Source organism: Protopterus annectens, chromosome 5.part0, assembly GCF_019279795.1.
Source record: "Protopterus annectens isolate FY-2018-M chromosome 5.part0, PAN1.0, whole genome shotgun sequence".
Classification (NCBI taxonomy): domain Eukaryota; kingdom Metazoa; phylum Chordata; order Ceratodontiformes; family Protopteridae; genus Protopterus; species Protopterus annectens.
This window is the reverse complement of record NC_056735.1, coordinates 1,185,655,055-1,185,682,280: the sequence shown is the minus strand read 5'-3', so window position 1 is coordinate 1,185,682,280 and position 27,226 is coordinate 1,185,655,055. Positions and strand designations below refer to the sequence as shown.

Here is a 27,226-nt window from a genome sequence, read left to right as displayed (position 1 = left end):
CACTGTACTGCTTTTAAGACAGCTCCACTGGCTTGAACTGCCCAACCTCCTAACCTACAATTAGCTCTGCTTCTGTCATTCGATCTGTTACCTCACCAATAAGTGCCCTGCCCTCAGAAACCTAGCATAACATCACTCAGCCAAAAGGCCTCTTAGATCATCAAGCAAATTACTACTAGAAGTCACCAACAGCTACAATAGCTTTGGAGATGCACTATATAGTAGTTCAGTGGCTAAAAAAATGGAACTCTGTCCCCACTAGCATTCAAAACACATCATCCAAAGTCTCCTTTAAAGACCTCATCAGGCAACATCTCAAACAAAGTTGTCAGTGCCATGATTGCTCCCCAGGCTAGTGGAAGCGGATAAGGTACACATACTTAAACCCAGAGTACTTGATAATAGTTTTCAGTCTTACTCTCAAACACTGGCTAATCTACAATGTATGTACTGTGTACGTATTCAACCTATGTTCAAAATTTCAGCTGTACACCACAAATCTATTAATTACTTTGATTTTTAAATTAATATTTTTTGTTTGTTCTCTCCACTGTAACTGTTTATGTGCTGCATACCAGTGTAAAAACATGTCTTTTGTAATTTGTGTGTTTACTGATCATGTCTAAATAACTAAATGTATCTGTAATTTTTGTATGTGGAGCTTTTCTCCCCGGGCCTCTGCTGAAAAAGGGCCTTTTTGGCTCAGTCAGACACCCGGTTAACAAATGTAAAAAAAAATAAATAAAATTTGTTTTTTGAAATATTAAGCAAATATGGAAATATTGTTTATTTGCTCTGAGAGTGTTGATGGAGAAGTACAGAGAATGTCAGAAGGAGTTGCATTGTGTTTTTGTAAACTTGGAGAAAGCATATGACAGGGTGCCTAGAGAGGAGTTGTGGTATTGTATGAGGAAGTCAGGAGTGTCAGAGAAGTATGTAAGAGTGGTACAGGATATGTACGAGGGTAGTGTGACAGTGGTAAGGTCTGCGGTGGGAGTGACGGATGCGTTTAAGGTGGAGGTGGGGTTACATCAAGGATCAGCTCTGAGCCCTTTCTTATTTGCAATGGTGATGGACAGGTTGACAGACGAGATCAGACAGGAGTCCCCATGAACTAAGATGTTTGCAGATGACATTGTGATCTGTAGTGAGAGTAGGGAACAGGTGGAGGAGACCCTGGAGAGATGGAGATATGCTCTAGAGAGAAGAGGAATGAAGGTCAGCAGGACTAAGACAGAATATATGTGTGTGAATGAGAGGGAGGATAGAGTAATGGTGAGGATGCAAGGAGTAGAGGTGGCGAAGGTGGATGAGTTTAAATACTTGGGGTCAATAGTTCAGAGTAACGGTGAGTGTGGAAGAGAGGTGAAGAAGAGAGTACAGGCAGGATGGAGTCTGTGGAGAAGAGTGTCAGGAGTGATTTGTGACAGACGAGTACCTGTAAGAGTGAAAGGGAAGGTCTACAAGAGGGTAGTGAGACCAGCTATGTTATATGGGTTGGAGACAGTGGCATTGACAAAAAGGCAGGAGTTTGAGCTGGATGTGGCAGAGTTAATGATGATAAGATTTGCACTGGGTGTGACAAGGGTGGACAGGATTAGGAATAAGTATATTAGAGGGTCAGCCCAGGTTGGAAGGTTTGGAGACAAAGCCAGAGAGGCAAGATTACATTGGTTTGAACATGTGCTGTGAAGGGATACGGAGTATATTGGGAAAAAGATGCTAAGGGTGAAGCTACCAGGTAACAGGAAAAGAGGAAGGCCTAAGATAAGGTTTATGGATGAGGTGAGAGAGGACATGCAGGTGGTTGGTGTGACAGAGCAAGATGCAGAGGACAGGAAGAAATGGAAACAGGTGATCCGCTGTGGGGACCCCTAACGGGAACAGCCGAAAGAAGAAGATGATGATGGAAATATTGTTTATTTTCATAATTTCTAACAAATTGTTACTAATGTCTCTGGTACAGAGTTTTATAAATGGACATTGACTTTTCCTGATTTCCACCATGGCATTTCACACAATATCCCTCAATAATATGTAGGGCTTTTAGCTATGAAAATACCAATTTGACAAATTGATAAATTTCTGTACTGCAGGGCATCCTAGATTAACAGACTGAGTCATTTTGTTAATACATCTTTGCGCTTTCTAATAATGTCTGTTATCAGCTGATAAATCACTTGGTTAAAAAAGCCAGGCCTAAACAATTTTTGGACATAAGAACTATGAGTGTGAACTGGAAATATACAACCATGGCATTATAGGCTTGAATGAGTTAAACAAACAGCCATGTATGATCATTTGTGAACTATCCGCTCCTTTTATTGCTTTTGACTAAGGTTTCTAAAAAAATTTTTTTTGCAATTTTTCCCATAGAACTTGTTACAGCAGGTTGCATCCAAGGACTTGCTCACAAATATCCAGCAACTTCTTGTCGTCACTCCTCCAATCTTGAGTTCAGGCATGTTCATAATGGTGGTACGCATGTTTTCTTTGATGTGCTCCAATTGCCCTGCACTGGCTGTACAGCTTATGAAACAGAGTAAGTTTAATTTAAGAAAATTTACATAAACGGAAACACAATTGTGTAAAATGCTGCTAGATTACTAAATGTAGCAATACTGTATAACTGCTTCATAGTGATGGTAGATGTTACAGAAAAATCAGTGAAAAAAGTTCAAATTAAGCCACAGCGAAGGAGTCCCTTAATGTGCACTGTGTATGCGATGATCTTGAAATACATTGCTTGTTGAGGTGTGCTGTGTCTCCATAATTATCCTAAGTGCCATTGATTGAAAAAGTTTGAATTCCAGAACCTCTTTATTTGTTGTCCTTTTCAGATCTGTTTTTTGGCATTTAGATTAATGTGCACATGTAGCATTTGTAATGAACCAAAGGCAAGGAAAGAGTTCTAAGCTATCTGAATAGTGAATGCAAGTCAGATTTACACTTTCGATTATCCTAATTTGAAGCTTTTTAATTTTCTAACATAGCTTCAGAGGAGTAATGTGTTGCCAGAAATGTCAAGACCCTGGAAGTTGTAACAAAAACAAATAAACTAAATAAATTAAATAATATTGATAGCACATCTGTAGGCACCAGATCAGAAATACTAAAAAAAAAAAAAAAAGTCCCTTTCTGTGCACCATTACACTTAGTGATAAATATGGCACTGAACAGTCCACCAGACGCTCTGTTTTATGAGTGTTTTATTTTACAACTGTTTTAGGTATTTGGAAGCATGCCTGTGTTTTATTGTTCATAGGTCTGGGTTTCCTGGGCTCACAAAAGTATGTTATCAGTTACTTAGTTTTGTTGCATGATTGTAGTTCTTCATCCTGCAGACTTGTTTGTGGTACACTTGCAGTTGAGAGGCCAACTGGATTTTGTTGTCATCTATATATTATTCTTGGAAAGTATATACGTTATTTGGTAGAAAATATTGATGTAAGGAGTATTTCATGGATGTACAAGTTTGGCATTGCTGGTTGTCTAAACTCCCTACAGACTTTTTACTTTGTACCTTTGTTATGGTGACGTTTTCTTGTACATGATAGTAGTCCATCTACAAGTTCTTTCATTTTCCATGATCAGTGTATTGGGTTAGATCTTAGGGTAGTTACCACCGGAAGTTCTAAGCATTTACTAAGGAAAAAGAAAAACTCTCTGAAGTCTGCACCAGCCTTGTAATAATCAGCTTAAGGGCAGAAATCCTTGCCAACATTTTATTTCGGGTAATGTCACATTCTTTATTCTTGCTTTGGTTGTTGAGAATTGATTTCTCAAACTTGACGGTGTAGCCGGAGAACACTCTGGTGGTCTACATTGTTGCTGAAAAACTGTGCAAAATGGAGGCAAGTTTATTCTATTTCCATCTATTTAAGATTCATCTTACTCTAGAACAGTTCTCACTCAAAAATGTTTACAGAAGAAAAAAGGAAGTATGATGGGATAAGTTAAGGAGGAAGGGTGTTCACATAGAAGAAAAAAAAATACTCATTCATTAATTCCTTTTTAACTGGGGTAGTCTGACTGGGTATTTGCCCCTTTTCATCTGTGCCACAGAGAGAAAAGCTCCACAGAGCTGAATTATACAATAAATTTCAAGCCTCATAGAAAATAATAAAGGTAGAAGAAGATAAGCAAAGTAATATATTTACATGGGCTGGTATTGGAGCATAAATTTCGTTGGTACTGAAGTGAAGATAAAACAAGTCAGATGTCTTACATCATGGGTAAGACAGGATGAGAATATTGGGGAAAGATTGAAAGTAAAAAGTGAGTTTTAAAGGGAAATGGAGAGAGTGAAAATGGTGTGACTAGTTAAATTTAAGATAATTGAGTAAAGGGTTGGTTTAAGAAATTAACTAGGAAGGTGGTATAATGGGAGACGTGTAAAGGCAGAACTGAAAAACAAGGAGAATAAGGGAAAGATACTAAAAGTGAGAGTTAAAATGAATGAAAGAGGTGAATGTGGAGGGAGAAATAAAGTGGAAATGAGGAAAGGTATAAGAATTGGGTGGGAAATAGGGTAGGATGAGAAATGTGTAAGGGAGAAAATATTTAAAGGTAAGAAAGGGGTAGCATTACAATTTGCCAGTGCAGTGTGAGTGAAATAGGGATGGTGGATAGAGCTGTAGTTGTGTGTTGACACAATGGCAGTCCCATACAGAGATTGTTGCTTTTTTTGGTTATGCTGAAAGATTATTCTGATGTTTGCTGAGAAGGGAGGGAGTTCTAAAGCTTTGGAGCCTGAACTACATATAGAAAAATTGGTCGTTAAGGAGGTTACTAAACATCCTATGGGCTGGGCTTGTAAAGGCTCCAGGGCCATTAGCCCAGTACACACCTATGATCCTGTTTGGTTTTGTAGATGTAGTTTCTCTTATTGGAGTGTGTGGTATAATTAAATTACTAATAGTAGAGGAGATTTGTTTAGTTAATGTATGTCATTAAAGACTAATCTGACTTGGGCATAATAATGAGCATGACTTGGTTCTAGCCATTGCAGTTGCAGAAGTACTAGGTAGTAATGTGTCCTGTTACTTGTAGTTAATGGAAATTTTTTAATACTTAACTGAGGTTTGTAAAAAGTGGAGGTGCATACAATAAGCTAGGGAGTATAACTGATACGATTGTTTGATGTCGAGCTGTGGAGTGAGAAATGCTTTATTATTGCATGCTTAGTTTTTTATTGGTCTTGGCAACATTATTATTGGTGGTTTGGTTGATTTTCAGGTTCATTGGCAGGTACTAGACTAACTGCCCTTGCGGGACATGTTATGAGTAGCCAGTTTCTCTATGGGTACTTGAATTAACCTATCCCATTAGTTGTTAGATTGGCCTTAGCCCTCAAATAGTCACTAGTTATATATCACCCCTGGAGAGAGTAACTGGAATCATACCTTTAGATAATTTGAGGAGAGACATGCATGGGATAAAGAGTTTAGGAGCAACTGCCTCTGTCCATTAAGTAGTGCAGGTATTGGTATAGATAACTTCTAACAGCTTGGATTGATTTACCTCTTCTGGAAGGAGGCTGTTACAGATGTTATGTATCATTGTTTAATGAGAGTAGTTTTGTTAGCAATTAACATAAGTTTGCTTTTCTTTGCATTCATTGTTAGTTTGGATGCATGTAGCCAGTCTTTTAGTTTATAAAAACAGTCTGGTCTTGTTTTCAAGTTAAAAACATGAAATAAAACTGTAGTAAAACAATCCATGTTTAATTAGTAAGCTGTTTCATCTCCAAAAGGAGAATTCAGACTGACAAAACACAAGGTAATTAAGTACAAATTTAATTAAAGCACATGACCAATCATATAATTAATGTTTAACCTTCTGTTCAGATAGGCTTTGAAAATTTCCTTGTCATTAAATCTTGGGGAACTGCAGGTGTCCAACCTCAGCTGTTAGCAGTATTCCTTCCTGTCTAATTCACCCTCCGTATAGTACCTAAAGTGAAAATTTTAACTTCATCATTTACAACAAACATAATATTTGTTTTTCTCACATACCATAGAATGTCTGGGTGAAGGCTTTCTTTTGTGTCCGGTTTCAGTGACATGTAAATACTTTTGTACTGTATAAAGTGCAACTCTTTGGTGATTCCTGTATAGTATTTCTCACACTTTGTGCAGTTTTAGTTCTTCTTTTGGCTTTTCCTGGTTAGGGGTCGCCACAGCGGAACTCCAGTCCGCTAATGATTGGCAGTAGATTTTTACTGTGCGAGTTGCCAGCCCGACGCCCAACCTTCAACGAAGGCACACCCATTTACGGATGTCTTTCGGACGCCATTTGACCACGTGGAGGACATGCAGACTCCACACAAAAGGCGCTCCAGCCGAGAATCAAACAGGAGAACCTTTTGCTGTGAGGCGGCAACGCTACCGCTGCACCACCGTGGCTTCTCAACCCTAAAACATAGATTTGTAACTAATTTGTAGCTATTTCTGTTTTATAACCTTTACTGTAAAGGTTGGTTATCCAAGCCATAATAACTTTTGAACATTCTTTTTTTCTTTGCAAACTTAATTTTAGATAAATTGTTTAGCTTAACCCGAAACATGTCCTTTAGATTTCTTCCTCTTTTTCTAACAAAATGTCAGTGAAATTGCTTGAAATTTTCAATTATTTCTTATCAAAGCCCTGATCTTAAACTTGTAAACAGAAGTTCTTAACAGCATGCCAGAAGCATATTCTGTACTAAAGTTCACTAGTGAGCATGAAGTTTCAAATCTACAGGGTTTAAAAATCAGCATTTCTTTCAGCTTTTATGTTGTCAAATAGTTTTACAAACTTTTTGGGTGATCTGTTTGTTGTAGCTTCTTACATGAAGTATGTTTTTTTCATGCAATTGGTCAAAATTTAGTCAGCTGATCCTCTGCAAATGTCCTTTTACCACATTTTCTTTCAGTTACTTAAGGTGCATGTTGTCATAGCTTAAATAAGCATTACTTTGCACTTCCTCCTTTGTATATTTTTGTTAGCAAAGATCCACTAGATTTGTACACAACCAATGTTAAATTTAATTGATACTGGGTTACAGTTAATAGCAAACTTTAAATATTTATTAATATTGTATATTCTATAAATAATTTCAGCCTTTGCACAGCCACTTTCAGCACAAAGAAAATGTCATCAGTTAAGCGTTTGTACAAAATAACATACTTAAAAAAAATCTGAAATTATAACTATTTTCATTTGCCCAATCTGACATAAACATGTTAGTTTAACTGGGAGTCATTGCAGCCCCCATTGCTACTCATTTGTTTGTTGGTAAAAAAAAATATGTAAAATTCATTAAAATTATAACTCTGTCTCATCTGAAATTTTCATAATTAAAATTGCTTTATCTCAAAAGCATTTAGCTGAAAAACGTTCTGTCCTGTTTCTATCCCATTTTCATTCAGCATGTTAGTTTGTAAAGACTGTTATGTAACAATTAAATATCAGATTCAGATGTATGCAAAGAATTTGAGCTCCTTGTAAAGTCAAAGGAATCCGTCACATAAGAACTCGGTCCAACAACTTTCTACAAACACTTATCCACGTAAATAACTAAAGATTCAGTTTTACTGCCCCGCTGGCCACAATAGGTCTTATAGGTTCATAGGTAGGTACTAGGCTATTGGCCCTAGGGCCTATATAAGCCTAGCCAAGCAATACCCTTGCTTTTGCCACCCAAGAAATTATTTTCCTGTGCCCCTGTCAAGCAGGGCCACAGAAGTGATCCCTGGGGTGAATTTCCTATCTCCCATCCAATCATCAAGATTTTTCTTGAAGAGTGCTAATGAGGAGCTTTGTTTGATATAGATATGTAGTGTGTTCTGGAGTATGGGAAGTCTCTGGGACAGGAATCTATCCCTCCAGCATGTTCTGTTTATTGTGGTGACAAGGTTTAGGTCCCTAGAGTGTGTAGCTCAGAGGGATTGAGATTTCTTTACTTGGAGCATGTCCAACAGCTCTGGGTTTGATATAGCTTTGTGTGTTAGGCAGAGATCGCCTCTGAGTAGGCGATGTACGACAGAGTAAAACTGGAGTTTTTTGAGACCGTCTGCGTAGGGCATCCGTTTGCGGCCAGTAATCCTCGTTGTTGAGGTATTTCTGCGGCCTTTCCAGTTGTTGTAGATGTCTTGTGAGGTACATACCAAAAGGGGCGTTGTACTCTATAATGTGTCTGAGTGATGAGCAGAGGGGAACAATGACTTCTTTTTTTCCTGGATGAGAAACCTTTTGTGATGGTGTGCCACGTAGAAGGATTTCCTGACTACTGTGGCGATGTGATTATCAAAGGAGAGACTACTGTCCACCTGTGTCTCAAGGTCTCTTATCACACTTTGTGTTAAGTAGACTACCGCCTATGTGGTAGTTCATGGGTACAGAGTTTTTACCAAAAGGGATGACAATGCACTTTTTGGCATTATTGGTGGATAATCCAAGTTATTTTAGGTAGACCAAACACTCAGGTCAGTCTGGGATTTTTTTTAATACCTGAAAATAATTTGCAACATCACAGTCTATTAATCTGTCACCTAACCAGCCCTCAGTAAAAGAAATCTATAAGTCTGTAGACTTTATTAATGAAAGGCTATTTAATTTCTGATAAAAATGTTCATCTTGTAACATGGACTATATCTGTTTTTTGTATTCATCAATGTCCCTTGTTATCAAAGCATTCCATTTGTCTTGTTTTGTAATTAAGAAATCTGGATTGTTTCTCAAACTATTAAGTGACTCATCTTGAAAAATATACATAATGCTTGGTGCTTGACACAGCAAATTTCTAATTTTTGTCTCTGTTGTACTCAAAAGAAGCTTCAACACCCCCCCCCCCCCAAAAACATTCTTCAGAAACCAGAAAGGGAGTAAACAGCAGTGGATCTGAAACTACAAGGGTTTTCTATGGACTTTTCCCTTAGCCAGAGTGGGAACAATTCTAATGGTAGACGCCCCATTATGGCAGACTAGGTCCACAGAGCCAGGCTTCAGGGACCCCTTTTCTGAGAGGCCTTAGAGTGCTCCTGAATGCTGCTGCACTCTGGAGGCAGTTCTATGGGACACTGATGGTTCTTGCATCCTCGACGCTGACGGCTGCCTGGAGTATCTCTGATACGAGCCGCTCTCTAAGCCAGAGCCTGGGTGTTGGATCCAAGGGAGTGGAACCTTTTCCATCAGCTCCAACGTTGTTGGGCCAGTTTCCCTCCCTCTGACCTCCGTCCACTTCGGGTCTGGCTCCAATTCTCGCGTCGGATGTGGGACGACCGGCCTCCTTATTAGCTTCCCAGGAGGTCCGCTCTCCTGCTGCATTCGCTGTGGTAGAACGCGTCCTCTGTACTGGATTGAGGCCCCTGACCTCCCCCTCTGACTCGTCCCAGACCCCCTCGGCTCTCTCTACGGTCCCCATTGTCTTACCGGAGGGACAGCCTGTGCCTGAAGAGACCCAGATGGTTCCCCCAGAGGAACAGATGGTTTGCAAGCACTCCCCGTAGAGCCCCACAGGAGATTTGCCTCGCAAGCATACGTGCAAGAGGAGGCACTTGGACTCCCCCGAGTCCCTCACAGAGGACACAGATTTAGATGATGGGGAGGGCTCCCCAAGATCACCTCCTGACGATGTCTCCTTTGGAGACATTATGGAGATCCTGCGCCAGCAGGGAGGTTGGTCTGCCTCCAAGCCCTCGTCTGATGAGTCTGTGTTTCTGGAGGCTTTTGGCATGGGCCCGTCTGTATCTTGGGTGTCCCCTCCCACAGATCCTTTAGTGGATTTGAACACCTCGCGGGCATGGAAGGAACCAGATACCGTGGAGCCGATCCCCAAGCCCCCCCGATAAGGTTTTAAGTCCCCCTATTGACAGCCCTTACTGGAACAAGGGCTCCCCAGTGGATGCCCTGGTGGTAGCAGCAGCCACGAAGAGGAACTATCTCAGGAATGTTCCCTGGTCCACTCTCCTAACCGAGAATCACGGATGATGGACCGCCTAGGTAAGCGTGTATATGCTTCAGCTACCTTTTCAATAAGGGCGCTGAACTTCTTGGCCCATGTCACAAGACTCCAACGGGACCTAATGAAGGAGCTGGGGGAGTCTCCACCCAAGTCCATGTTGCCGGAGGACAAGGTTTCGTTCTCCATGAAAATGGCCACTCTGAGAGCAGTATCAAATATGTCCATGCGACTCCTCCCCCTTGCAACAGAAGGAGCTACTAGGGCGGCTGGGTCTGGCGTGTCCATGAGGCATGGCTCAGGTTGTGCCAATTTAACCAACCCTTTAAGGCGTCCTTTGCCAATGCCCCTTCTGACGGGTCGACTCTTTTCGGTAAGACCGTCAAGGAGGCACTAGTCCAGAGTGAGAAGGACGGGAAGACACTGTCTGCCGTTAGGATCCACTTCTCTAACCCTCAAAGGTCCTTTTCCTGGAACCAGAGAGGGCAATAGAAGATGTGGTTCCGGAAGTCTCAGTATTCCCAAGGCTCTTCTTCTCCTAGCGGTAGAGGGGGACAAAATGGACACCAGCCCAGAGGCTGAGGGGGTATGCGGAACTTCGGGTCTTAAGAACCATTCTCGGACAGACCCGGGTAGCAACTCTGAGGGGTTGCCCAGCTGCTGTACTCTGGAGGCAGTCAGTTGACGATTGTTCTTAAACCCAGCGACATGGGAGTCCATAATGGACGGCTGGGTACTTCATATCATATCCAGAGGATATTCTTTCCACTTTGTGGGTTCCCTCATGTCTCCCAAACACCTCTCAGACGTTCCACCCACGCAAAGGGAGGCAGCAGCACAGGAAATTTCCTAGCTGCTAGGAAAATGAGCCATCAAAACCGTCCCCCCAGATCACATCAGTCTGGATCAGGCTTCTACTCCAGGTTCTTTTGGGTGCCAAAGAAAACAAGAGACTTAAGGCCCATTCTGGACCCCTCTACCCTGAACCTGTCAGTTGCCAAAGAAAAGTTCTGGATGGTCACACTACAGTCCATCATGCCGTATCTGCAAGAGAGCGACTGAAGATGCTCGTTTGATCTCCAGGATGCTTACTATCACGTAAAAATGCACAGAAGTTCCAGGAGGTTCCTCCGCTTCCGGCTAGGGGCCAATCATTATCAATTTCAAGCCCTACCCTTTGGTCTCACCACAGCCACAGGGTGTTGACAAGAGTGATGGCGGTTGAAGCGGCTCACCTGAGGCTTCAGGGGATTCAGGTCTATCCGTACCTGGATGATTGGCTCCTCACTGCTCCCACCAGGCGTCTACTTTTCCAAACCAGTGACTACTTTCTGACTCTGGCCCTGAGTTTGGGTATCACAATCAACACATCCAAATGTCTACTCGAGCTTGTACAGGTGATAGAGACTATATTGGTGCCAGGATGGACAGACTCGGAGAGAGTTCAAAACCTCAGGATGCATGTCTCCCTAGTTTACTGTTCTCACCTCCCGACAGCAGAATCAGTGTTGAGGGCCCTAGGCTCAATGGCTGCTACCATAACTCTTCTTCCATGTGCTCGACTACACATGCAGATTCTTCAGTGGACTCTAATGGTTCAGTGATTCCTGTTGGATTTACCACTATCCTATCCACCTAAGTCAAGTGTGTCGGTCTTCCCTCATGTGGATGAGCTCTCCGGACATTTTGGATGGATGACCCTTTGTTCCAGCCCCGGCCCAAACCACAGTGACCATGGATGCCTCCCAACTCTGGTGGTGGTGGGAGGGCATTGTTCGGGCAGGACAGTCCAAGGCCTGTGGTCCTCCACAGAGACCAGCTTGCACATCAGTGTCCTAGAGATGAGGGTGGTTCTTCTAGCGTTGCAGGCCCTTCATGCCTTTCTTCCTCTGGGGACAATTGCCATTCAGTCAGACAAACATGTCAGTAGTCTGGTATATCAACAGACAGGGAGGGCCTAGATCTTATTCCCTTTCTTGCGAGGCCATGAGAGTGTGGGAATGGGCGATCGCCACCGGCCACTTTCTCATCGCAACGCCCATTCCGGGACGGTCCAACATTCTAGCGGACAGGTTAATTCGGACCATTCTGATGCCTTACAAGTGGTCTCTGAATCTATCAGTAGTGGAACAGATCTTCAGCGAGTGGGGTCAACCTTGTTGTGATCTCTTCGCATCTCCTTTCAGCGTGAAGTGCAGCAGGTTTTTCGCTCTGAACCCCCCTCCCCCTTGCCGGGAGAGTCCCCCAGAGACTCTCTAGTTCATGCTTGGCCTCCTGGTCTTCTGTATGCTTACCCGCCAGTTCTTCTCATCCCGAGATTTCTGCAGAAAGCTTGTCGACTGGGGAGCAAGGTGAGCCCCATTGCCACATTCTGCCCTCGCTAGGTTTGGTTCCCCTTTCTTTGGTCTCACCTTATGGCTCTACCTTGGATCCTAGATACCATTCAGGATCTGATCTCACACCCATCGAGGGTGCCTCATGTGAGTCTGGACAGCCTGAAGCTCATGGCTTGGCTGCTCCAGTTCCCATAATTGCTAGGACTCCTGGACTTTCCTCCTCAGTTAAGTCTATTTTGGTGGCTGCTCATAAGTCTTCAACCAGAAATGTTTACCACAGCAAGTGGAAACGTTTTTCTTTCTAGGCCTCTCAGAGGAGTTTAGACTTTCACGGCTCCTTTTTCCACCATTCTTGATTTTCTAGCTGATATTTTCCAGCATGGTGCTAGTTCTTCTACTGTCACAGTTCAGTTGGCTGCCATTTCTCATTTTCATGTGGGCCAGAATTCTGCATCCTTGGCATCTTCTAGACTGTGTCAAGCCTTTATTAAAGACACTTTTTTGTTACGCCCCCTGGTCAAAGATCCTGTCCCAGTGGGACCTTACTATGGTTCTCCAGGCTCTGGTTGCCCCGCCTTTCGAGCCTGCCGCTACTGCAGATCTAAAATTTCTATCATGGAAAACAGCCTTTCTGGTCACTATTACCTCTGCTAGAAGGATTTCGGAATTACAGGCCTTGTCCATAAAATTCCCGTACATGATTTTCCATAACGATAGAGTTTCCCTTTGAACCAACCCATCTTTTCTTCCTAAGGTGGCATCACCAGTCAATATCAATCAGACTATAAATTTGCCTGTGTTCTTTCCCAGTTTTACCAACAGGATGGAATACAAACTACACATGTTGGATGTTCACAGACAATTACGATTCTACGTACACAGGACAAAAAATTTTCGTAAATCTGATCAATTGTTTCTTTCTGTAGACCCTTTTGGTCAAATCTATTTCTAAGGTCACTATAGCTAGGTGGATTTCTTCATGCATCCTGCAGGTCTATAAGGAGAAAGGCATGTCTCCTCCAGGTCAGGTTAAAGCTCATTCCACTATGCCCATGGCTACATCTGCAGCTTTCTAGTCTGGGGTATCTTTGGACGACATTTGCTCTGCAGCTACTTGGTCCTCATCTCATACGTTTTATTTCCCATTACAAATTGGATTTGACATCTAGAAGGAGAGCGTCCTTTGGCTCCACGGTGCTCTGGAATATCCTTCCATGCGGGCCTCCCAGGAGTTTAGTAGCTGGGGACTCTGTCCCACAGGTTGAAGACCAAATGAAGTAAACTACTTCAGATAAAGAAGTTATGTACTCACCGTAACGTTCCATCTGAGTAGTTGTACTTCATTTGTCTTAAACCGTCCCTGCCTCCTTCCCTCGGACCTTTGGCGCATGTTCAGCCTACGAGCTGCTGTATAGGTCACAAGTATGTTATCTGGTCGGGTTATAAGTATAGTTTCAGCAAACTCGATCTGGGGATGGAAGGCAGTGAAGGTATATTATGGGTAAGGGGAGGAGTCTGGAGCTCGGAGCTTTTGCTAGTAATCTTTGCCAGCTCGGATCTGATACGGATCCGTGTTCCCAGAGGTTGAAGACAAATGAAGTGCAACTACTCAGATGGAACGTTATGGTGAGTACATAACTTCTTTTTACATTACAGCATGATGGAAAGAGTCCCCCAGTAAGGAGAAACAGGAAGATCTGGAGACATCTGAAGAAGAAATATAGACATGGGAAAAAGATTTAATATGGTGTAACATCTATGTAAAAGAGAAAGCAAAACTAAGCAATAGAAAAGAGCAGTACCAAAGATATTTGAAGAGAAATACATAGGCAAAGGAATCCAGATGTGGAAAACTTTACAATACAAAAAAATAAGACGACAGAGGAAAAGTAGAAGAGAGAAATGGACCACCGAATTAAGGGGAAAACGGTGGAACGGGACGCAATTGGTCAGGTGCCATTTGAAGATATTGTGGAGTCTTCCACAAGAAACCAGTATAAACGTTCACTTGAAGCTGGACAGCAAGGGAAGGAACAACTGTGGAAACTCTGACGCAGTTAATGTTGAGAAGTGATAGGCCAGTGATTTCCCATATGACAGAGCAATGGATGGCATAGGATGAAACTGAAGAGAATGTGCCACAGGAAGATGAAATAGAACTTTGTATAGAATGCCCGCATGAAATGGAAAACAAAAAATGTGTCCTCAGTTTAGAAGAAAACAAGCTAAGAGAAGAGTTGCTTGACTTAATACAGGTAGACATATTAAGATCAATGAAAGAAATAGACTGCAGAAGGTCAATAAAACCCAAAAAGTCAGAGGTTTGATAAAACAAATGAACAAAGTAATTAGGACTGTCCACAGAGATCCATGCACTATAACAGAAGTAAACAGGATATATTACTGTGCAGCTAAATTAATAACTGATAAAGTTCTACCACAAGAGCACATGGTAGTGAGGGAGAGAAACGGGAGAAATCGAATACCATCATGGAAGTATTGAATAGAGAAAGTGTAAAGATAAGAACTGTCACTGTTAGAAAAGTATAGAAGAGAGAACAGATCAACAAAACTGCTTAGAAAAATAGGCATAATAAAAGCAATGCACAGTATTAGAGCAGATCAAGATCTGTTATGCACTATTCCAAATGAACTAAAAATCTCAGAACAGTCAGAAAAACTTAGAAGATATGCAGATAAATAGAAAGGAAAAGTACAAAATAAGCAGTTTGACCCAAAAATGTTTTGTAGGGAAGTGGGAAACATGGTAAAAGGAATTGAAAGACCACCAAAAATAAGAAATGGATACATTTTAGAGAAATATCTATGAAGACCCTGTGGAACACAATAAAGATGTAAAAGAAAGAATAAGAAATGTAAAGGTACAGGATAATGAAATGGGATGTTGCCAAAACTTTCGGATGATGTAAGAATGTCATTTGGTCTTGATAAATGTGCAAAAGCAACCTTTAAAGCAGGAAAACTGCAGCACCAAGAAAACATCAGTTTGGGACAAGAATGTGATAAAAGAACTTGATCAAGAGAGAGTGTATAAATATTTGGGAATTGATGAAGGATGAACAATAAAACATGAACAAATGCACATAAAACTTAGTAAGGAATACTTTAGAAGGCTTTAATCCCGAGAACAACATTGACATTTAGGAACAAAATCCAAACTATAAACCAATTTGCTCTTCCTGTCCTAGCTTGCAGTTTTGGAGTGATTGACTGGCCCCAAAATGTGTTTGAAAGATTAGATAGGAAAACAAGAAGGATGCTTCATGCTCACCAAATGATTTATAAAAATCAGTGCATACCAAGGTTATATATTTCCCGTTCTGAAGGAGGGATGGGCCTCCCTGAAATTGCTTACATGTATGGATCTGCAGTCGTGGGACTCAACACACATCTGCTGATCTCACAAAAGACCCAAATGTAGTGAAAATTTTGAAACATGAGAATAAATGACTTCCCTGCTTAGGCTAGTAGAAGCATATAGGTGTCAAGTAGGAATGGAAATTAAACCACAAGCAGATAAAAATCAGGCAGCCAAAAAACAAAAGAAAAAATGTAAGGTGAAGGGACCACATGAGAAGGCAAGAAATGTGGAAAATGCATAAATGTAGTTACAGGTATAGAAAACTTCTGAAAGAACCTCCTGCTGATCAGGAAAGAATGCAGGAATGGTTAAGGAGAGGCAAATTCAAACCAGGAGTTGAAAAGTTAATATTGGCAGCACAAGATAGTGGGCGACGTACACGTTAGTTTACAAAGTCCATTGAAGATGTGGGAGAGACAGACAAATGTAGTTTTTTTTAAACAGAATTGGAAACAATTGCACACCTCGTTGCTGGTTGTGACATACTAATGGCAGAAGGACTGTATACTGAATGGTATAATAATGTGGCAAGTGTGCTGCACTGGGGATTGTGCAAACATTATGGCATTGAAGTGACTGAAAAACACTGGAAACGAGCAACAAAGTATCATAGAAAATGATGAAGTCTGTATCACATGGGTTCATCCATTACCAACAGTTCAAAAAATAGATGCTAGAAAACTGGATAGAGTTGTCCATGATAAGAAGACAGAAGTAGCATTGATCATTGAAATCGCCACACCCAGTGACTACAGTGTCTTGCATACAGAAAGGGGCAAAGTCATAAAATATTGGGATTTGCAGGCAGAAATGAGAACAATGTGGAAGAAAGATACTCAGTTCCAATAGTAGTAGGAGCAATGGGTCTTATCTAAATGTGATTGTAGTTCCTTTTTTATATGTTACCATTACATGTACCACCATACAAATTGCAGGAGGAGTCATTACGGGGCACATTGCAGGTGCTGCGAAGAGCACTTCTGGCTGACATCAAAGATTGAAACAATACTGATTTTATGAAGTTTAATCGTACTTTGACTTAGGAATAGGGTCCATTCCTGTCATGGTATTAGAAACCCAAAAGATTTGGCGATATTAAAAAAATAAATAGAAAAAACAGAGAAACCATATAACCAAAGAGGGGTAGCTTCTGAAGAAGTATATGAAAGTACTTTGTATAGAAGATGTGCATTCACTAGCAGACGCTCTGTGTTTGTATGCTATTCTCCAAGATATAAAAACTATGCTATTCTCCAAGATATAAAAACTGGGCTAGACTGGATACAAGTTATGTTTCACAGGAACATGTGTTTAATTGTAACCTTGGAGACCTGTCCAGTCACTGTATCATATCATATGTCATGCACCAGTAAAAACTTGGATAAAGATGCAAGATGATATATAAAAATGAGACCCTGGCACTTTCCTGTGTATCTGAACATAAAAGATTTTAAGCCATGAGTAGTGGTTAATGATCATTGCTTAAGGAAGATAGAAATTACCTCAGCAGATTTAGCAACTGTGGGAAGAAACTGAACAAAAGGTAATGCAAAAAATTGAAAAAAATGGAAGCTGTTGATAGTAAAATGGACAGCAGGAAATAGACTATTGAAATGTTTTTAGTTTCTTAAGTCTTATACACAGGTCAGACATATTTTTATCATCCAGAGAAGTTTTGGATAATAGAGAGATGAATAATTTTATTAGGAGGGGAAGAGGGCAAGACTTATGTGGGATAAGCTGATTTCTCCCTGTAAAACAAGGTAGTTTAGCTTTACCTTATTTTGAAGGGGTACGTGAGAGCAGTTACAGCTCATATGTGTAACTCAAGCAGAAGATTATAAAGGGTCTACTATAATCGCTTATGACACATTTGCTTAAGAAAGCAAATGCCCTGCACTAGCCTAATCTGTCTAATCTACTTAGCCTTACCAACAATTGACCCTGTAAAACAGTGTAGCCCTACCAGAGGTCTTACTCTAAGCTTAAAACTCCTACCCAGTTTATAACCCGAGTCCTCGCTCCCTTGCTATAAAGTTCCAACTCCCCTCCCTAAAGTAAATTCCCTGATTGCTCTGTAACCCTAAGACTCCTTTCTCACTCCCTAAGCCTAAAACATTCTGTCTGATGTCAATCTTCATTCATTCTTGACTGATGGGTTTGGTTCCGATCCATTGGAACCAACTCTGCCGTTATACAAAGCTCACATCAGCCAAATAAAACTCTCGAGCTAAGGCTCTACTCATACTGCCTGTCTTCCCACTACCTCAGATCTCGTTTCCCGTGTAGAAAATTGGACGCATTAGCCGATGCTCTCAGCTTAGTGCCAAAAGTATTTTTCTTATTATTTTGATTATAATAGTTTTAAGACTCTCTAATTCCTTACTAGTTAGTGTTGTTTGATACTTTTTTTGAGTGAGTGACCATTTTTGAAGCTTTCTACCCTTTTTTACCTTACGGTAATACTTTTTTTTCCATTGTTGGTAACAGGCCTCTTCCCTCTTATCGTTGCTAATACTTAATACTATCGTTGGTATTTTTCTTATGCTTCTCTTTCCTTTACCTGTTTGGGTATTCTTTATATACCATAATTGGTAGATCATTTAAAAAAAAAAAAATGTGTGTATGTATATATGTGTGTGTGTGTGTGTGTGTGTGTGTATATATATATATATATATATATATGTATATATATAAAATCAGTCTCCTTCAATAACCTTTCTTTCCCCTTTTTTGTACGAGTGAGTGTTTTTGTGTGCGTGTCGTGTGTCTCTAACTGGACATGGCAGAGAAACAAAAATGGACCTCTGGGTAAGGACTGTGGCAGAAAGATGCCCAATACTGATTGGCATCTATGGCAGAAAAATGCCCAAGTCTGATTGGCATCTTTCTTGCTGTTATACTGTGTCCCTCACTTGGAAATCCCTTGTAATATCTGTAAGGGCTTTAACGCCCGAACTCTTGCAGAGTGACAAAATAAATTAATTCTGAAAGACTTGTAAAAGTGTCCCTTTGGTGAAGCTCTATCTGAGTCGGAGACTTCAAAATCTCCAAAATCTGAGGCAAAAAAAGCAGAGCCATTCGGTACAGTCTTCCTGAAGGTACATGAGACAAAATCTCAAAAATCCCAGGTTCCGACAGTCTATTCAGATCTGAAGGCAAAAATACCTAAAACCTCACTATCTTCTGCTCCAGCACCGAAGACAAGAAAATCAGCATCGGTGCCATCAGCTACTGAACCAGTGCAAACCATTTCAGCGCTGACGACCTCTCTGGCACCGACAGTAGTTACATCTACCCATTCGGTTCCATCTTCTCCTCCTGTACAACAGACTATGGTGCCGAAGATCGATGTTTTAAATATCCCCAGACTAGATATTCCCCTACAATAGACTCCTTTTTGGGTCAGCAGCTGAGTCCCTTTGTAGACAGACCAGTGTCCCTTTTGGGAATGTCCGTCCGTTCCTCCAGAAGTCTCTCAGAATTGGATGTAGTCAGATTAATGGACCAGCTTTTGACAGCCAGAGGCCTCCCTGTACCCTCACAGACCTCTTTCCCAGGACTCCTAGATATATTCCTCCTTCACCCTCCTCTTGGGTCTTGGAACCCATTGCTTCGATGCTCCCGGTGCCAACTGCCTTGGTGCTGATGGTGCATCTCACTTCAGCACCGGAATCTACTCTGTGGTCTTTAGCTCCTTTGGAACAGTCACACCCACGGGACCAAGACTTACCTGCTGGTAATGGGATTCTTGGACCAGCCCCAACTGTTTCTACGGTGCTGTCTGCAGCTCTCGGGACCATGGTAGTTTCAAGTCCTCTCTCTGATCCTGTTCTGGGAGGCAGCTCATTGGAGCGGGGTGTGATCCCAGTTCGGAGGTTGTCTTTCTTTGTTCCGGGCTCCCATCTCACTTCTGGCAGGCCTGCCTTCCAGATTATGGAGAGAGCTTTAGCCTCAGCAGGCTCCCAGTTGGTTCCATCCCCATTGAAGTGCCATATTTTTATTCCTTCTGGTTTGCAGCTGCCACAAACTGCTACGTCTGGACAGCTGGCACAAGAGAGGCAAGATACCCTAGTTCAGGGTCCCCCCTCTTCAGAGTCCTCCTCAGATCCTCCCGCTGAGGAGCCACCCCCTAAGACAAAGTGCAACAGGAAGCACCTGGATTCTCCAGAAGAATCCGTCACTGAGGATACAGATTACAATGAACGTGAAGGGTCCCCACGGTCAGCCCCTGAAGATGTCTCCTTTGGAGACATCCTGGAAATGTTAAAACAGAAGGGTGATTGGAAGCCCCTCATACTCATCCTCTGAGGAATCTGTTCTCTTGCAAGCTTTTTGTGCCCATCCATCTACTTCTTGGGTGACCCCTGCCCGCTGACAAACTAATCAAACTGATCCTTCAGCGAACGTGGAAGGCTCCTAACACCATAGAGCCTATTCCCCGGAGACTAGCTAAGATTATTTTGGCCCCAGAGGGATCAGTCCCATTGGTCTAAGGGTCTAGCAGTGGATGCCATGATGGTGGCGGTGGCCACCAAAAAGGAACTCCCCAAAGAGAGTTCAACTGTCCATCCTCCTAGCCGAGAGTTGTGGTCAATGAATGGATTTGGGAAGTGGGTCTTTGCTTCAGTGGCCTTCACTTTTCTGTCCTTGAACTTTTTGGCACACTTCACTAGACTCCAAAGGGATCTGATAACTGAGCTTTCAGACACCCTAGCAGGAGCAGTGTCTGACGAAGTTCAAGGTAATGTTGCCTCTCAGCTTGCCACCCTGGAGTCTCTCTCAAATTGGTCTATGCGGCCAAAGGGACACCTAGAGCAGTGGGTACAGGCGTTACCATTAGGCGCCATGCCTGGATGCTCGTGTGATTTTGGGGACCCCTTCAAGTCTTCCTTTGTCAATTCTTCTGTTGATGCTACTTCATTGTTTGGCCCAAAAGTTAGGGATACATTAGCCAGGTGTAGAAAGGAAGGGTAGACCCTTTCTGCTGTGAGCGTGCATTTTTCCACTCTACAACGACCTTACTCCAGGAATCAGAGGAATGGAAAAATGCGTTTCGTGAAGATGTAAGGGCCTTTTTGGAACACACGTGGTGAGTATTCCCCCGGGGGCAGAGGGAGGAAGTCTTCTGGAAGTTGCCCCTCCCATAGCAAAGGGGGGTCCATGTAACCAAGGCTCCAGAGATTCTTTTTCAGGGCAACCCTACCAGTGCTCCTGAGCAGAGGCCCAAATGCTCATCTCTGGAAGCAGTCTGAATGAAGATTTACTCTGCAAAATTAATCTTAGCTCACAGTAACATCGAATTCCTGGGTGCAGACAATAATCACCTGAGGTTACCACATTCCTTTTGGTCTTTGTCCCCAAACCTCAGACTAATACCCGATGCTCCACCCAGTCAGAGGGATCTAGCAGCACTTGAAGTTCAGAAGCCGCTTCAAAAGAGAGTCATCAAAGCAGTCCCACCAGACAAGTTAGGATCTGGATTCTGCTCAAGATTATTTTTTTAGTGCAAAAAAGGATAGATGACTGGAGGCCAATCTTGGATCTCAGTCTACTGAACAAATTTGTGCAACAGGCAAAGTTCCGGATGGTCACAGTTCAGCCTATCCTTCCCTTTCTGGAGAAGGACGATTGGATGTTCTGTATAGATTGACAGGATGCGTCTTAACACACAAAGATGTACAAGCGCTCCAGAAGATATCTCTGCTTCCAGCTAGGAGACTGTCATTACCAGTTGCGAGCACTGCCCTTTGGCCTCACCATGGCTCTCATGGTGTTCAAATGCATGGCAGTCGTAGCAGCTCACTTGAGACTACAGGGATTCTGTGCATTTCCATATCTAGATGACTGGCTCCTTACCACCCCCTTCCAGGCATCTACTGCTTTACGCCATAGACTTTGTTCTACAGCTTGCCGAAACTGAAACTTTAGGCATTTCAATCAACAAAGAAAAATAACAACCATCTCCCATGCAGGACCTGGAATTCATTGGAGCAAGACTAAATGCAATATCCTGTGTGGCCTCCCTTCCTCATCACAGGTTGTTAAAGCTAGGATCGCAATTACAAATGATCCTCTCCCAAGACAAAGTTCCTGCTCATCTGCCCTACCACTTCTCGGATCCATGGCAGTAACAATAGCATTAGATGATGTTCTTCGTGTTTCACTGTTGCAGTCATTACATTTGGGTTATCTGTTTGCAGGTAGCCCTCAGTCGGCCTGATTAACACAGTCTTGGGTCCTGCGTCGGTTGCTGTCCCTTCTTCCATGACGTCATGCAGCCGATGCCATTACATCAGTCTTTCTTGCCGTACGGTGCCCGAAGCAGAAGCAGTTTGCAAGTGCCGGTCGGCCGACTCCTGAAATTTTCGTTTTCGAGTTTCAGAACCGAAGTCTTCAACTAAATTTAAGTACCCCGGTGGGGAAACTTTTTCTTGCTCCTTACCGATGTCAGTAAAAGTTAATAATTGCATTACTTGTGGAAAGCAAATACCTCATAAAAGATTTTCATTCGTACTGTATTCCTTGCATAGGCCTTGACCATGACATACCTTGCTGTCGGTTTTGTGCTTTATTTAATCAGCGCACTATCCATCGGTATATTTTCGCCTCTAAATATTTCGGTTATCAGTTTAATTATCCAGAAATGTCGGTTAGCCATCCGACTACCGGGATTCCGAAAAAATGCAAAGATAAAGACAGAGACAGGCCGCCAAGGTCCAAAACTGCAGACGACGCTTCTCCTAAGCCAGTCGCCAGTTTGCTGGTACTCAGTGAGGCGCTTTCGCAGCCCCTGATACCCGCTACTTCTGATTCGCAGACCTCTACTGAGACCCATTCGGAGTCCGGTATGCCACAAGATGCTTCAACTATGGAACCCGCGGATGTCTGTACCTTGGATGAGTCTGGAGCCGCTGTGCAGGCACCGGCTTCTGAGGGTGTATTCAGGCTTACGGACTTGCATATTAAACCGACTCCTCCTTCTTCACTTAGGCCTAAATCTCGAACCATGCCTAAAAAACTGACGCTCAGGCCTCTATGCCCAAAAAACAAATAAGAATGGCTGAAGATTTAATAACTCTAATCAGGGGTAGCCAACCCCCCCCCCCCCTTTCTAAGAGGCCTAGGACTGAAGTTGTTTATGAATCTTCTGACCAGGATTCTGTTTTTTCTGATTCTTCTGATGATCTGGATTTGTCCTTATCTACTTAGGAGGATTCTGATGCAGAGGACTCCATTCCCTCTGCTTCCCCTCCAGAGGATTTTTCTTTTGGGGAAACCTTGCATACTCCTAAGGGAACATTTCCATTGGGAAAGCCAGGATTTTTCTGATTCAAAAAAGAGGCTTAGGGATTTCTTACTCCTACCTCAGCATAGACCTTTAGCTATTCCTCCTGTACTAGACATTGTTGATGATGATTTTTTGGAATCTAGTTTGGCCCCGGATTCCTTGCCTCCTGCTTCTAGAAAACCTGACAGATACTACAGGGTCCATGAGTCACAGAAGTTCCTTTTTAAAAATCCTATTGTGGATCCAGAGACTATTTCACAGGGGCCCAAGGGCATTAAGGCTTCTACTACTAAAAATCATACCCTTTCTGATACAGACTCCAGGGCGCTGGATAGATGGGGTAAGAAGGTTTACACTTCTGCAACCTTGGCCATTAGGGCTTTAAACTGCCAGTTTCATATGTTAAAGTATCAGCAACATGTTATTTGATTGCTTAAACAGAAAATTATGTTGATTCCTGTGTGGAAAATAAAGAATTACAGGATTTAATGCATTCTGCTGAACAAGTTGGAAAACATACTTTGCAATGTGGTTTTGATTCATTAGAGGCCTCTTGCAGGGCTGCTGTTACTGGGTCTGTTCTCGGAAGGCATGCTTGGCTGAAGGAGCAATCCTTGCTTGATCATGTTAAAGCTAAATTGTTGGATGCTCCCTTAAATCAGGACTGCCTGTTTGGCAACAAGGCTGAGGAAGTTCTTAAAAAGATGGAAGATAAAGCTAAATCTATGCAAACTGTTAAAGATTTCTTACAAGTTCAGCCTCCTAGATTTAGTAGGCACTGGCCCTCTAAGTATTGGTCCTTTCCAGCCCCTTCCAGGTCTTCTCAAGCCAAACCCAGACACAGCAAAAGCCCTAGGTTTCAGTCCCAAGGGAGACACAGGACTAAGCAGTGGGGGGCCTCCACTTCCAAATCTGAGAGTAGTAAGACCCCCCCCCCCCCTTATGGTAAACTGTCTCAGTGACTTCCGTTTAAAATTTCCAAGCATTTATCAACTGACTGCCCCTTTGGGGGGAAAGATTGCTCTTCATGCAAATAAGTGGGAACTCATTACCCAGGATAAATGGGTTTTAAATATAGTGTCCCAGGGATACAGATTTCACTTCCACACGTTGTCAACACCAAGTGGGTGGTTGGATCTACCCCCAAATCAGTGGGCAGAGGCCCAAAAACAAGTACTTTCTCTCTTAAGCTTGGGGGCTATTCAACTGCTACCAGAAGAGGAAAAGGGGCAAGGTTCCTACTCAAGACTTTTCCTGGTACCCAGAAAAGACAATTCATGGCGTTCTATCCTGGACCTGTCTACTCTAAACACCTTTTTGGAAATTCCAAAATTCAAGATGCTGACTCTTCACCAATTACTCCCTATGCTAGGCAAAGATGCCTGGTTGGCAACACGATTTAAAAGAAGCATACCTGCACATCCCAGTCAGGGAATCTTGCAGAAGATACCTACGCTTCAAAGCAGGTTACACGCACTGTCAGTTGTCTGCACTGCTCTTTGGCTTATCTACTGCGCCCAGGGTATTCACAAAGTGCCTAGCTCCAGTTATTGCATTTTGCAGGCAAAGAAATATTCAAATATACACATACCTGGACGATTGTCTAATTCAGGCAAAAAAGCCAGGACATACTTTTGAATCATCTGGCCTTTGTACAGAGGGTTCTTACATGTCTGGGGTACACCATAAACGAAAAGAAATCACACCTGGTACCCTGTCAACAAATTATATTCTTGGGAGCAAGCTTGAATACAACTTCCCAGATGGCTTTCCTCACGCCAGAGAAACAAATTCATTTGACAACCTACTTCAAATAAGTGGCCAAAAAAACCCTGCTATCTGCAAGACAAATACTGCAAGCCTTGGGGTTCATGGGCTCCTGCATTCTTCTAATTCCATATGCAAGACTGCATATGAGGAAACTACAGTGGTATCTAAAAAGCCTGTGGTGTCAACATTCTCAGAATCTAGAAGCAAGGATTTCTATCATACCTTGCCTACGCCTAGAATTCCTTTGTTGGGAAGAGACCTGCCACACCAAAACAAGGCACTACCTTTCACACCACCCCCTGCCGCCCAAACTCTAACAGACGCATCAGACTATGCATGGGGGGCTCACCTGGCAGGGAAGTGTATTCAGGGCAAATGGAACCCAAGTCAAATGCACCTGCATATCAGTCAAAAAGAAATGTTAGCTGTACAGAATGCTCTGACAGCCTTCAAGAACCACATTCTTCCAGGACAACTTATGGTAAAGACAGACAACACCACTGTTATGTGGTACATAAACAAGCAGGGGTGGGTACACATTCTTACCCCCTCTGCAGACTAGCCATGGCATTGTGGAACACAGCCTTGAGCTACCAAGTGCACCTACAAGCTCAATTCCTGCCAGGAAAATTAAATACACTGGCAGACGGACTAAGCAAAAACCTCATGGACTCACAAGAGTGGAAACTGGAACCAAGGATTTTCAGCATGTTGACAAGCAAATGGGGGAGCTTAGATGTAGACCTGTTTGCCTCTCCCCAGAACTACCAATTGGACAAATTTTGCACAAGGACTCCCTACAAGCAAGCCTGGAAAGTGGATGCTCTGTCCTTCAGCTGGAAAAAAAATCCATCAGTCTATGCCTTCCCCTCTCTGCCTCTGCTATCCAAAATACTACTAAAAGTCAAACAGGACAAACCAAGAATGATTTTGATTGCTCCAGACTGGCCGCACCAACACTGGTACCCCATCCTGCGCAGTGTGTCACGGTTATCTCCATGGCACCTGCCTCAGACTCCTTCCCTGTTGTCTCAGCAGGAGAACTAGATTCTGCACCCTCAGCTACCAACACTGAACCTTGCAGCGTGGCTGATTACTTAATCTCTCTTTTACCATCCCTCAGCAAACCTGTGTTGAATATCATTTTAGAGGCAAGGAGGCCTAGTACTAGGAAAATCTTATATTGAAAAATGGAAAAGATTCTGTGCCTGGAACCAATCTCAAGGGATGAGCACAGCAGTGCCCAATTTACCTCAGATTTTACAATACTTAACTGAGGTGCTTCACTCGGGCCTGTCTTTTTCCTCCATTAAAATCCACGCCTCAGCCATTTCAGCTCATTATAACACAGAACCTCCCCTCTTCTCTCATCCACTGCTCAAGCAGTTCCTCAGAGGGGACAAAAATTTGAGACCACCCAGAAGAGCTCCAACCCCAACCTGGGACCTTAACTTTGTCTTGGAGAAACTCACTCTACCTCCTTTCGAGCCAGCTGCTACTGCAGGCTTAAAATTTCTTTCTTGGAAAACAGCTTTGTTTTTAGCAATCACTTCAGCTAGAAGGGTATCTGAATTACAGGCCCTTATGGCAGTAGAGCCTTTCATCATCTTACATGCGGACAGGGTGTCACTCAGAACCAATCCATCCTTCATGCCCAGGGTGGTATCCAGTGTGGCACTTAATCAGTCCATTCATTTGCCAACCTTCTTTCCCAATCCACAGAATAAAGGGGAACGGATACTGCATTCCTTAGATGTGCACAGACAACTTAGATTCTACTTGAGCAGGACTAAGCCTCAAAGGAAATCTGAACAACTGTTGGTAGCATTTGCTGCAGGGGTAGAGGGGAGGGCTATTTCAAAACAAACCATTTCTAAATGGATAAGCCATTGCATTCATTTCTGCTATAAGCACTATAGAAAACCTATCCCCCAGGGGATCAGACCTCACTCCACCAGGGCTGCATCTACCTCTACAGCTTTTCTCAGAGGCGTCCCTACCAGGGACATCCTAGAAGTTGCTACCTGGAGTTCTGTACATACTTTCACCAAGCATTGTCATTTGCTAATTTTTCTCTAAATCCAGAGCTGGTTTTGCCACTGCAGTCTTGCAGGGCCTTTTAGCTGGCCTTAATGCTGTCTAAACTCCTCCTCCCAACCATAACTTTGGGAATCTACCCAAATGTAATGACTGCAACAGTGAAACAAGAAGAACATAGTACAGTTGTGTACACTTACCATAAAAGTAGATGTTCGAGTGTATTCACTTTTGCAGTCCTGGTTACCCTCCCTCCAGCCCCCTGACTTCTTTTGGCTGTACCTCTACTTTACTATGCTTAAAAGCCTGTTTGGTGTATTTGCTTTTTTGTTGGAGGTACATTTTTGTGCTTTTATGTTTAATTGCTTCCCATTAGGGGGGCACCTGACATCCGGGGCAAGAAAAACTGATGTAATTGCGTCTGCTGCATGTTTTATACCTCTGACGACCTGATGTCATGGAAGAAG

The 27,226-nt window shown here is 42.7% G+C and overlaps 1 protein-coding gene across 2 annotated transcripts in view; it reads left to right on the top strand.

The window, feature by feature from the left end:
• TRIP12 (thyroid hormone receptor interactor 12) overlaps positions 1-27,226 on the top strand; it is a 3,849,287-nt gene that overhangs the window by 1,417,024 nt on the left and 2,405,037 nt on the right. For both annotated transcript variants that reach the window (XM_044071052.1, XM_044071053.1), the window contains one exon: positions 2,377-2,542. In XM_044071052.1, coding sequence (XP_043926987.1) covers positions 2,377-2,542 — 166 coding nt within the window. The remainder of the gene's footprint in view (positions 1-2,376; positions 2,543-27,226) is intronic.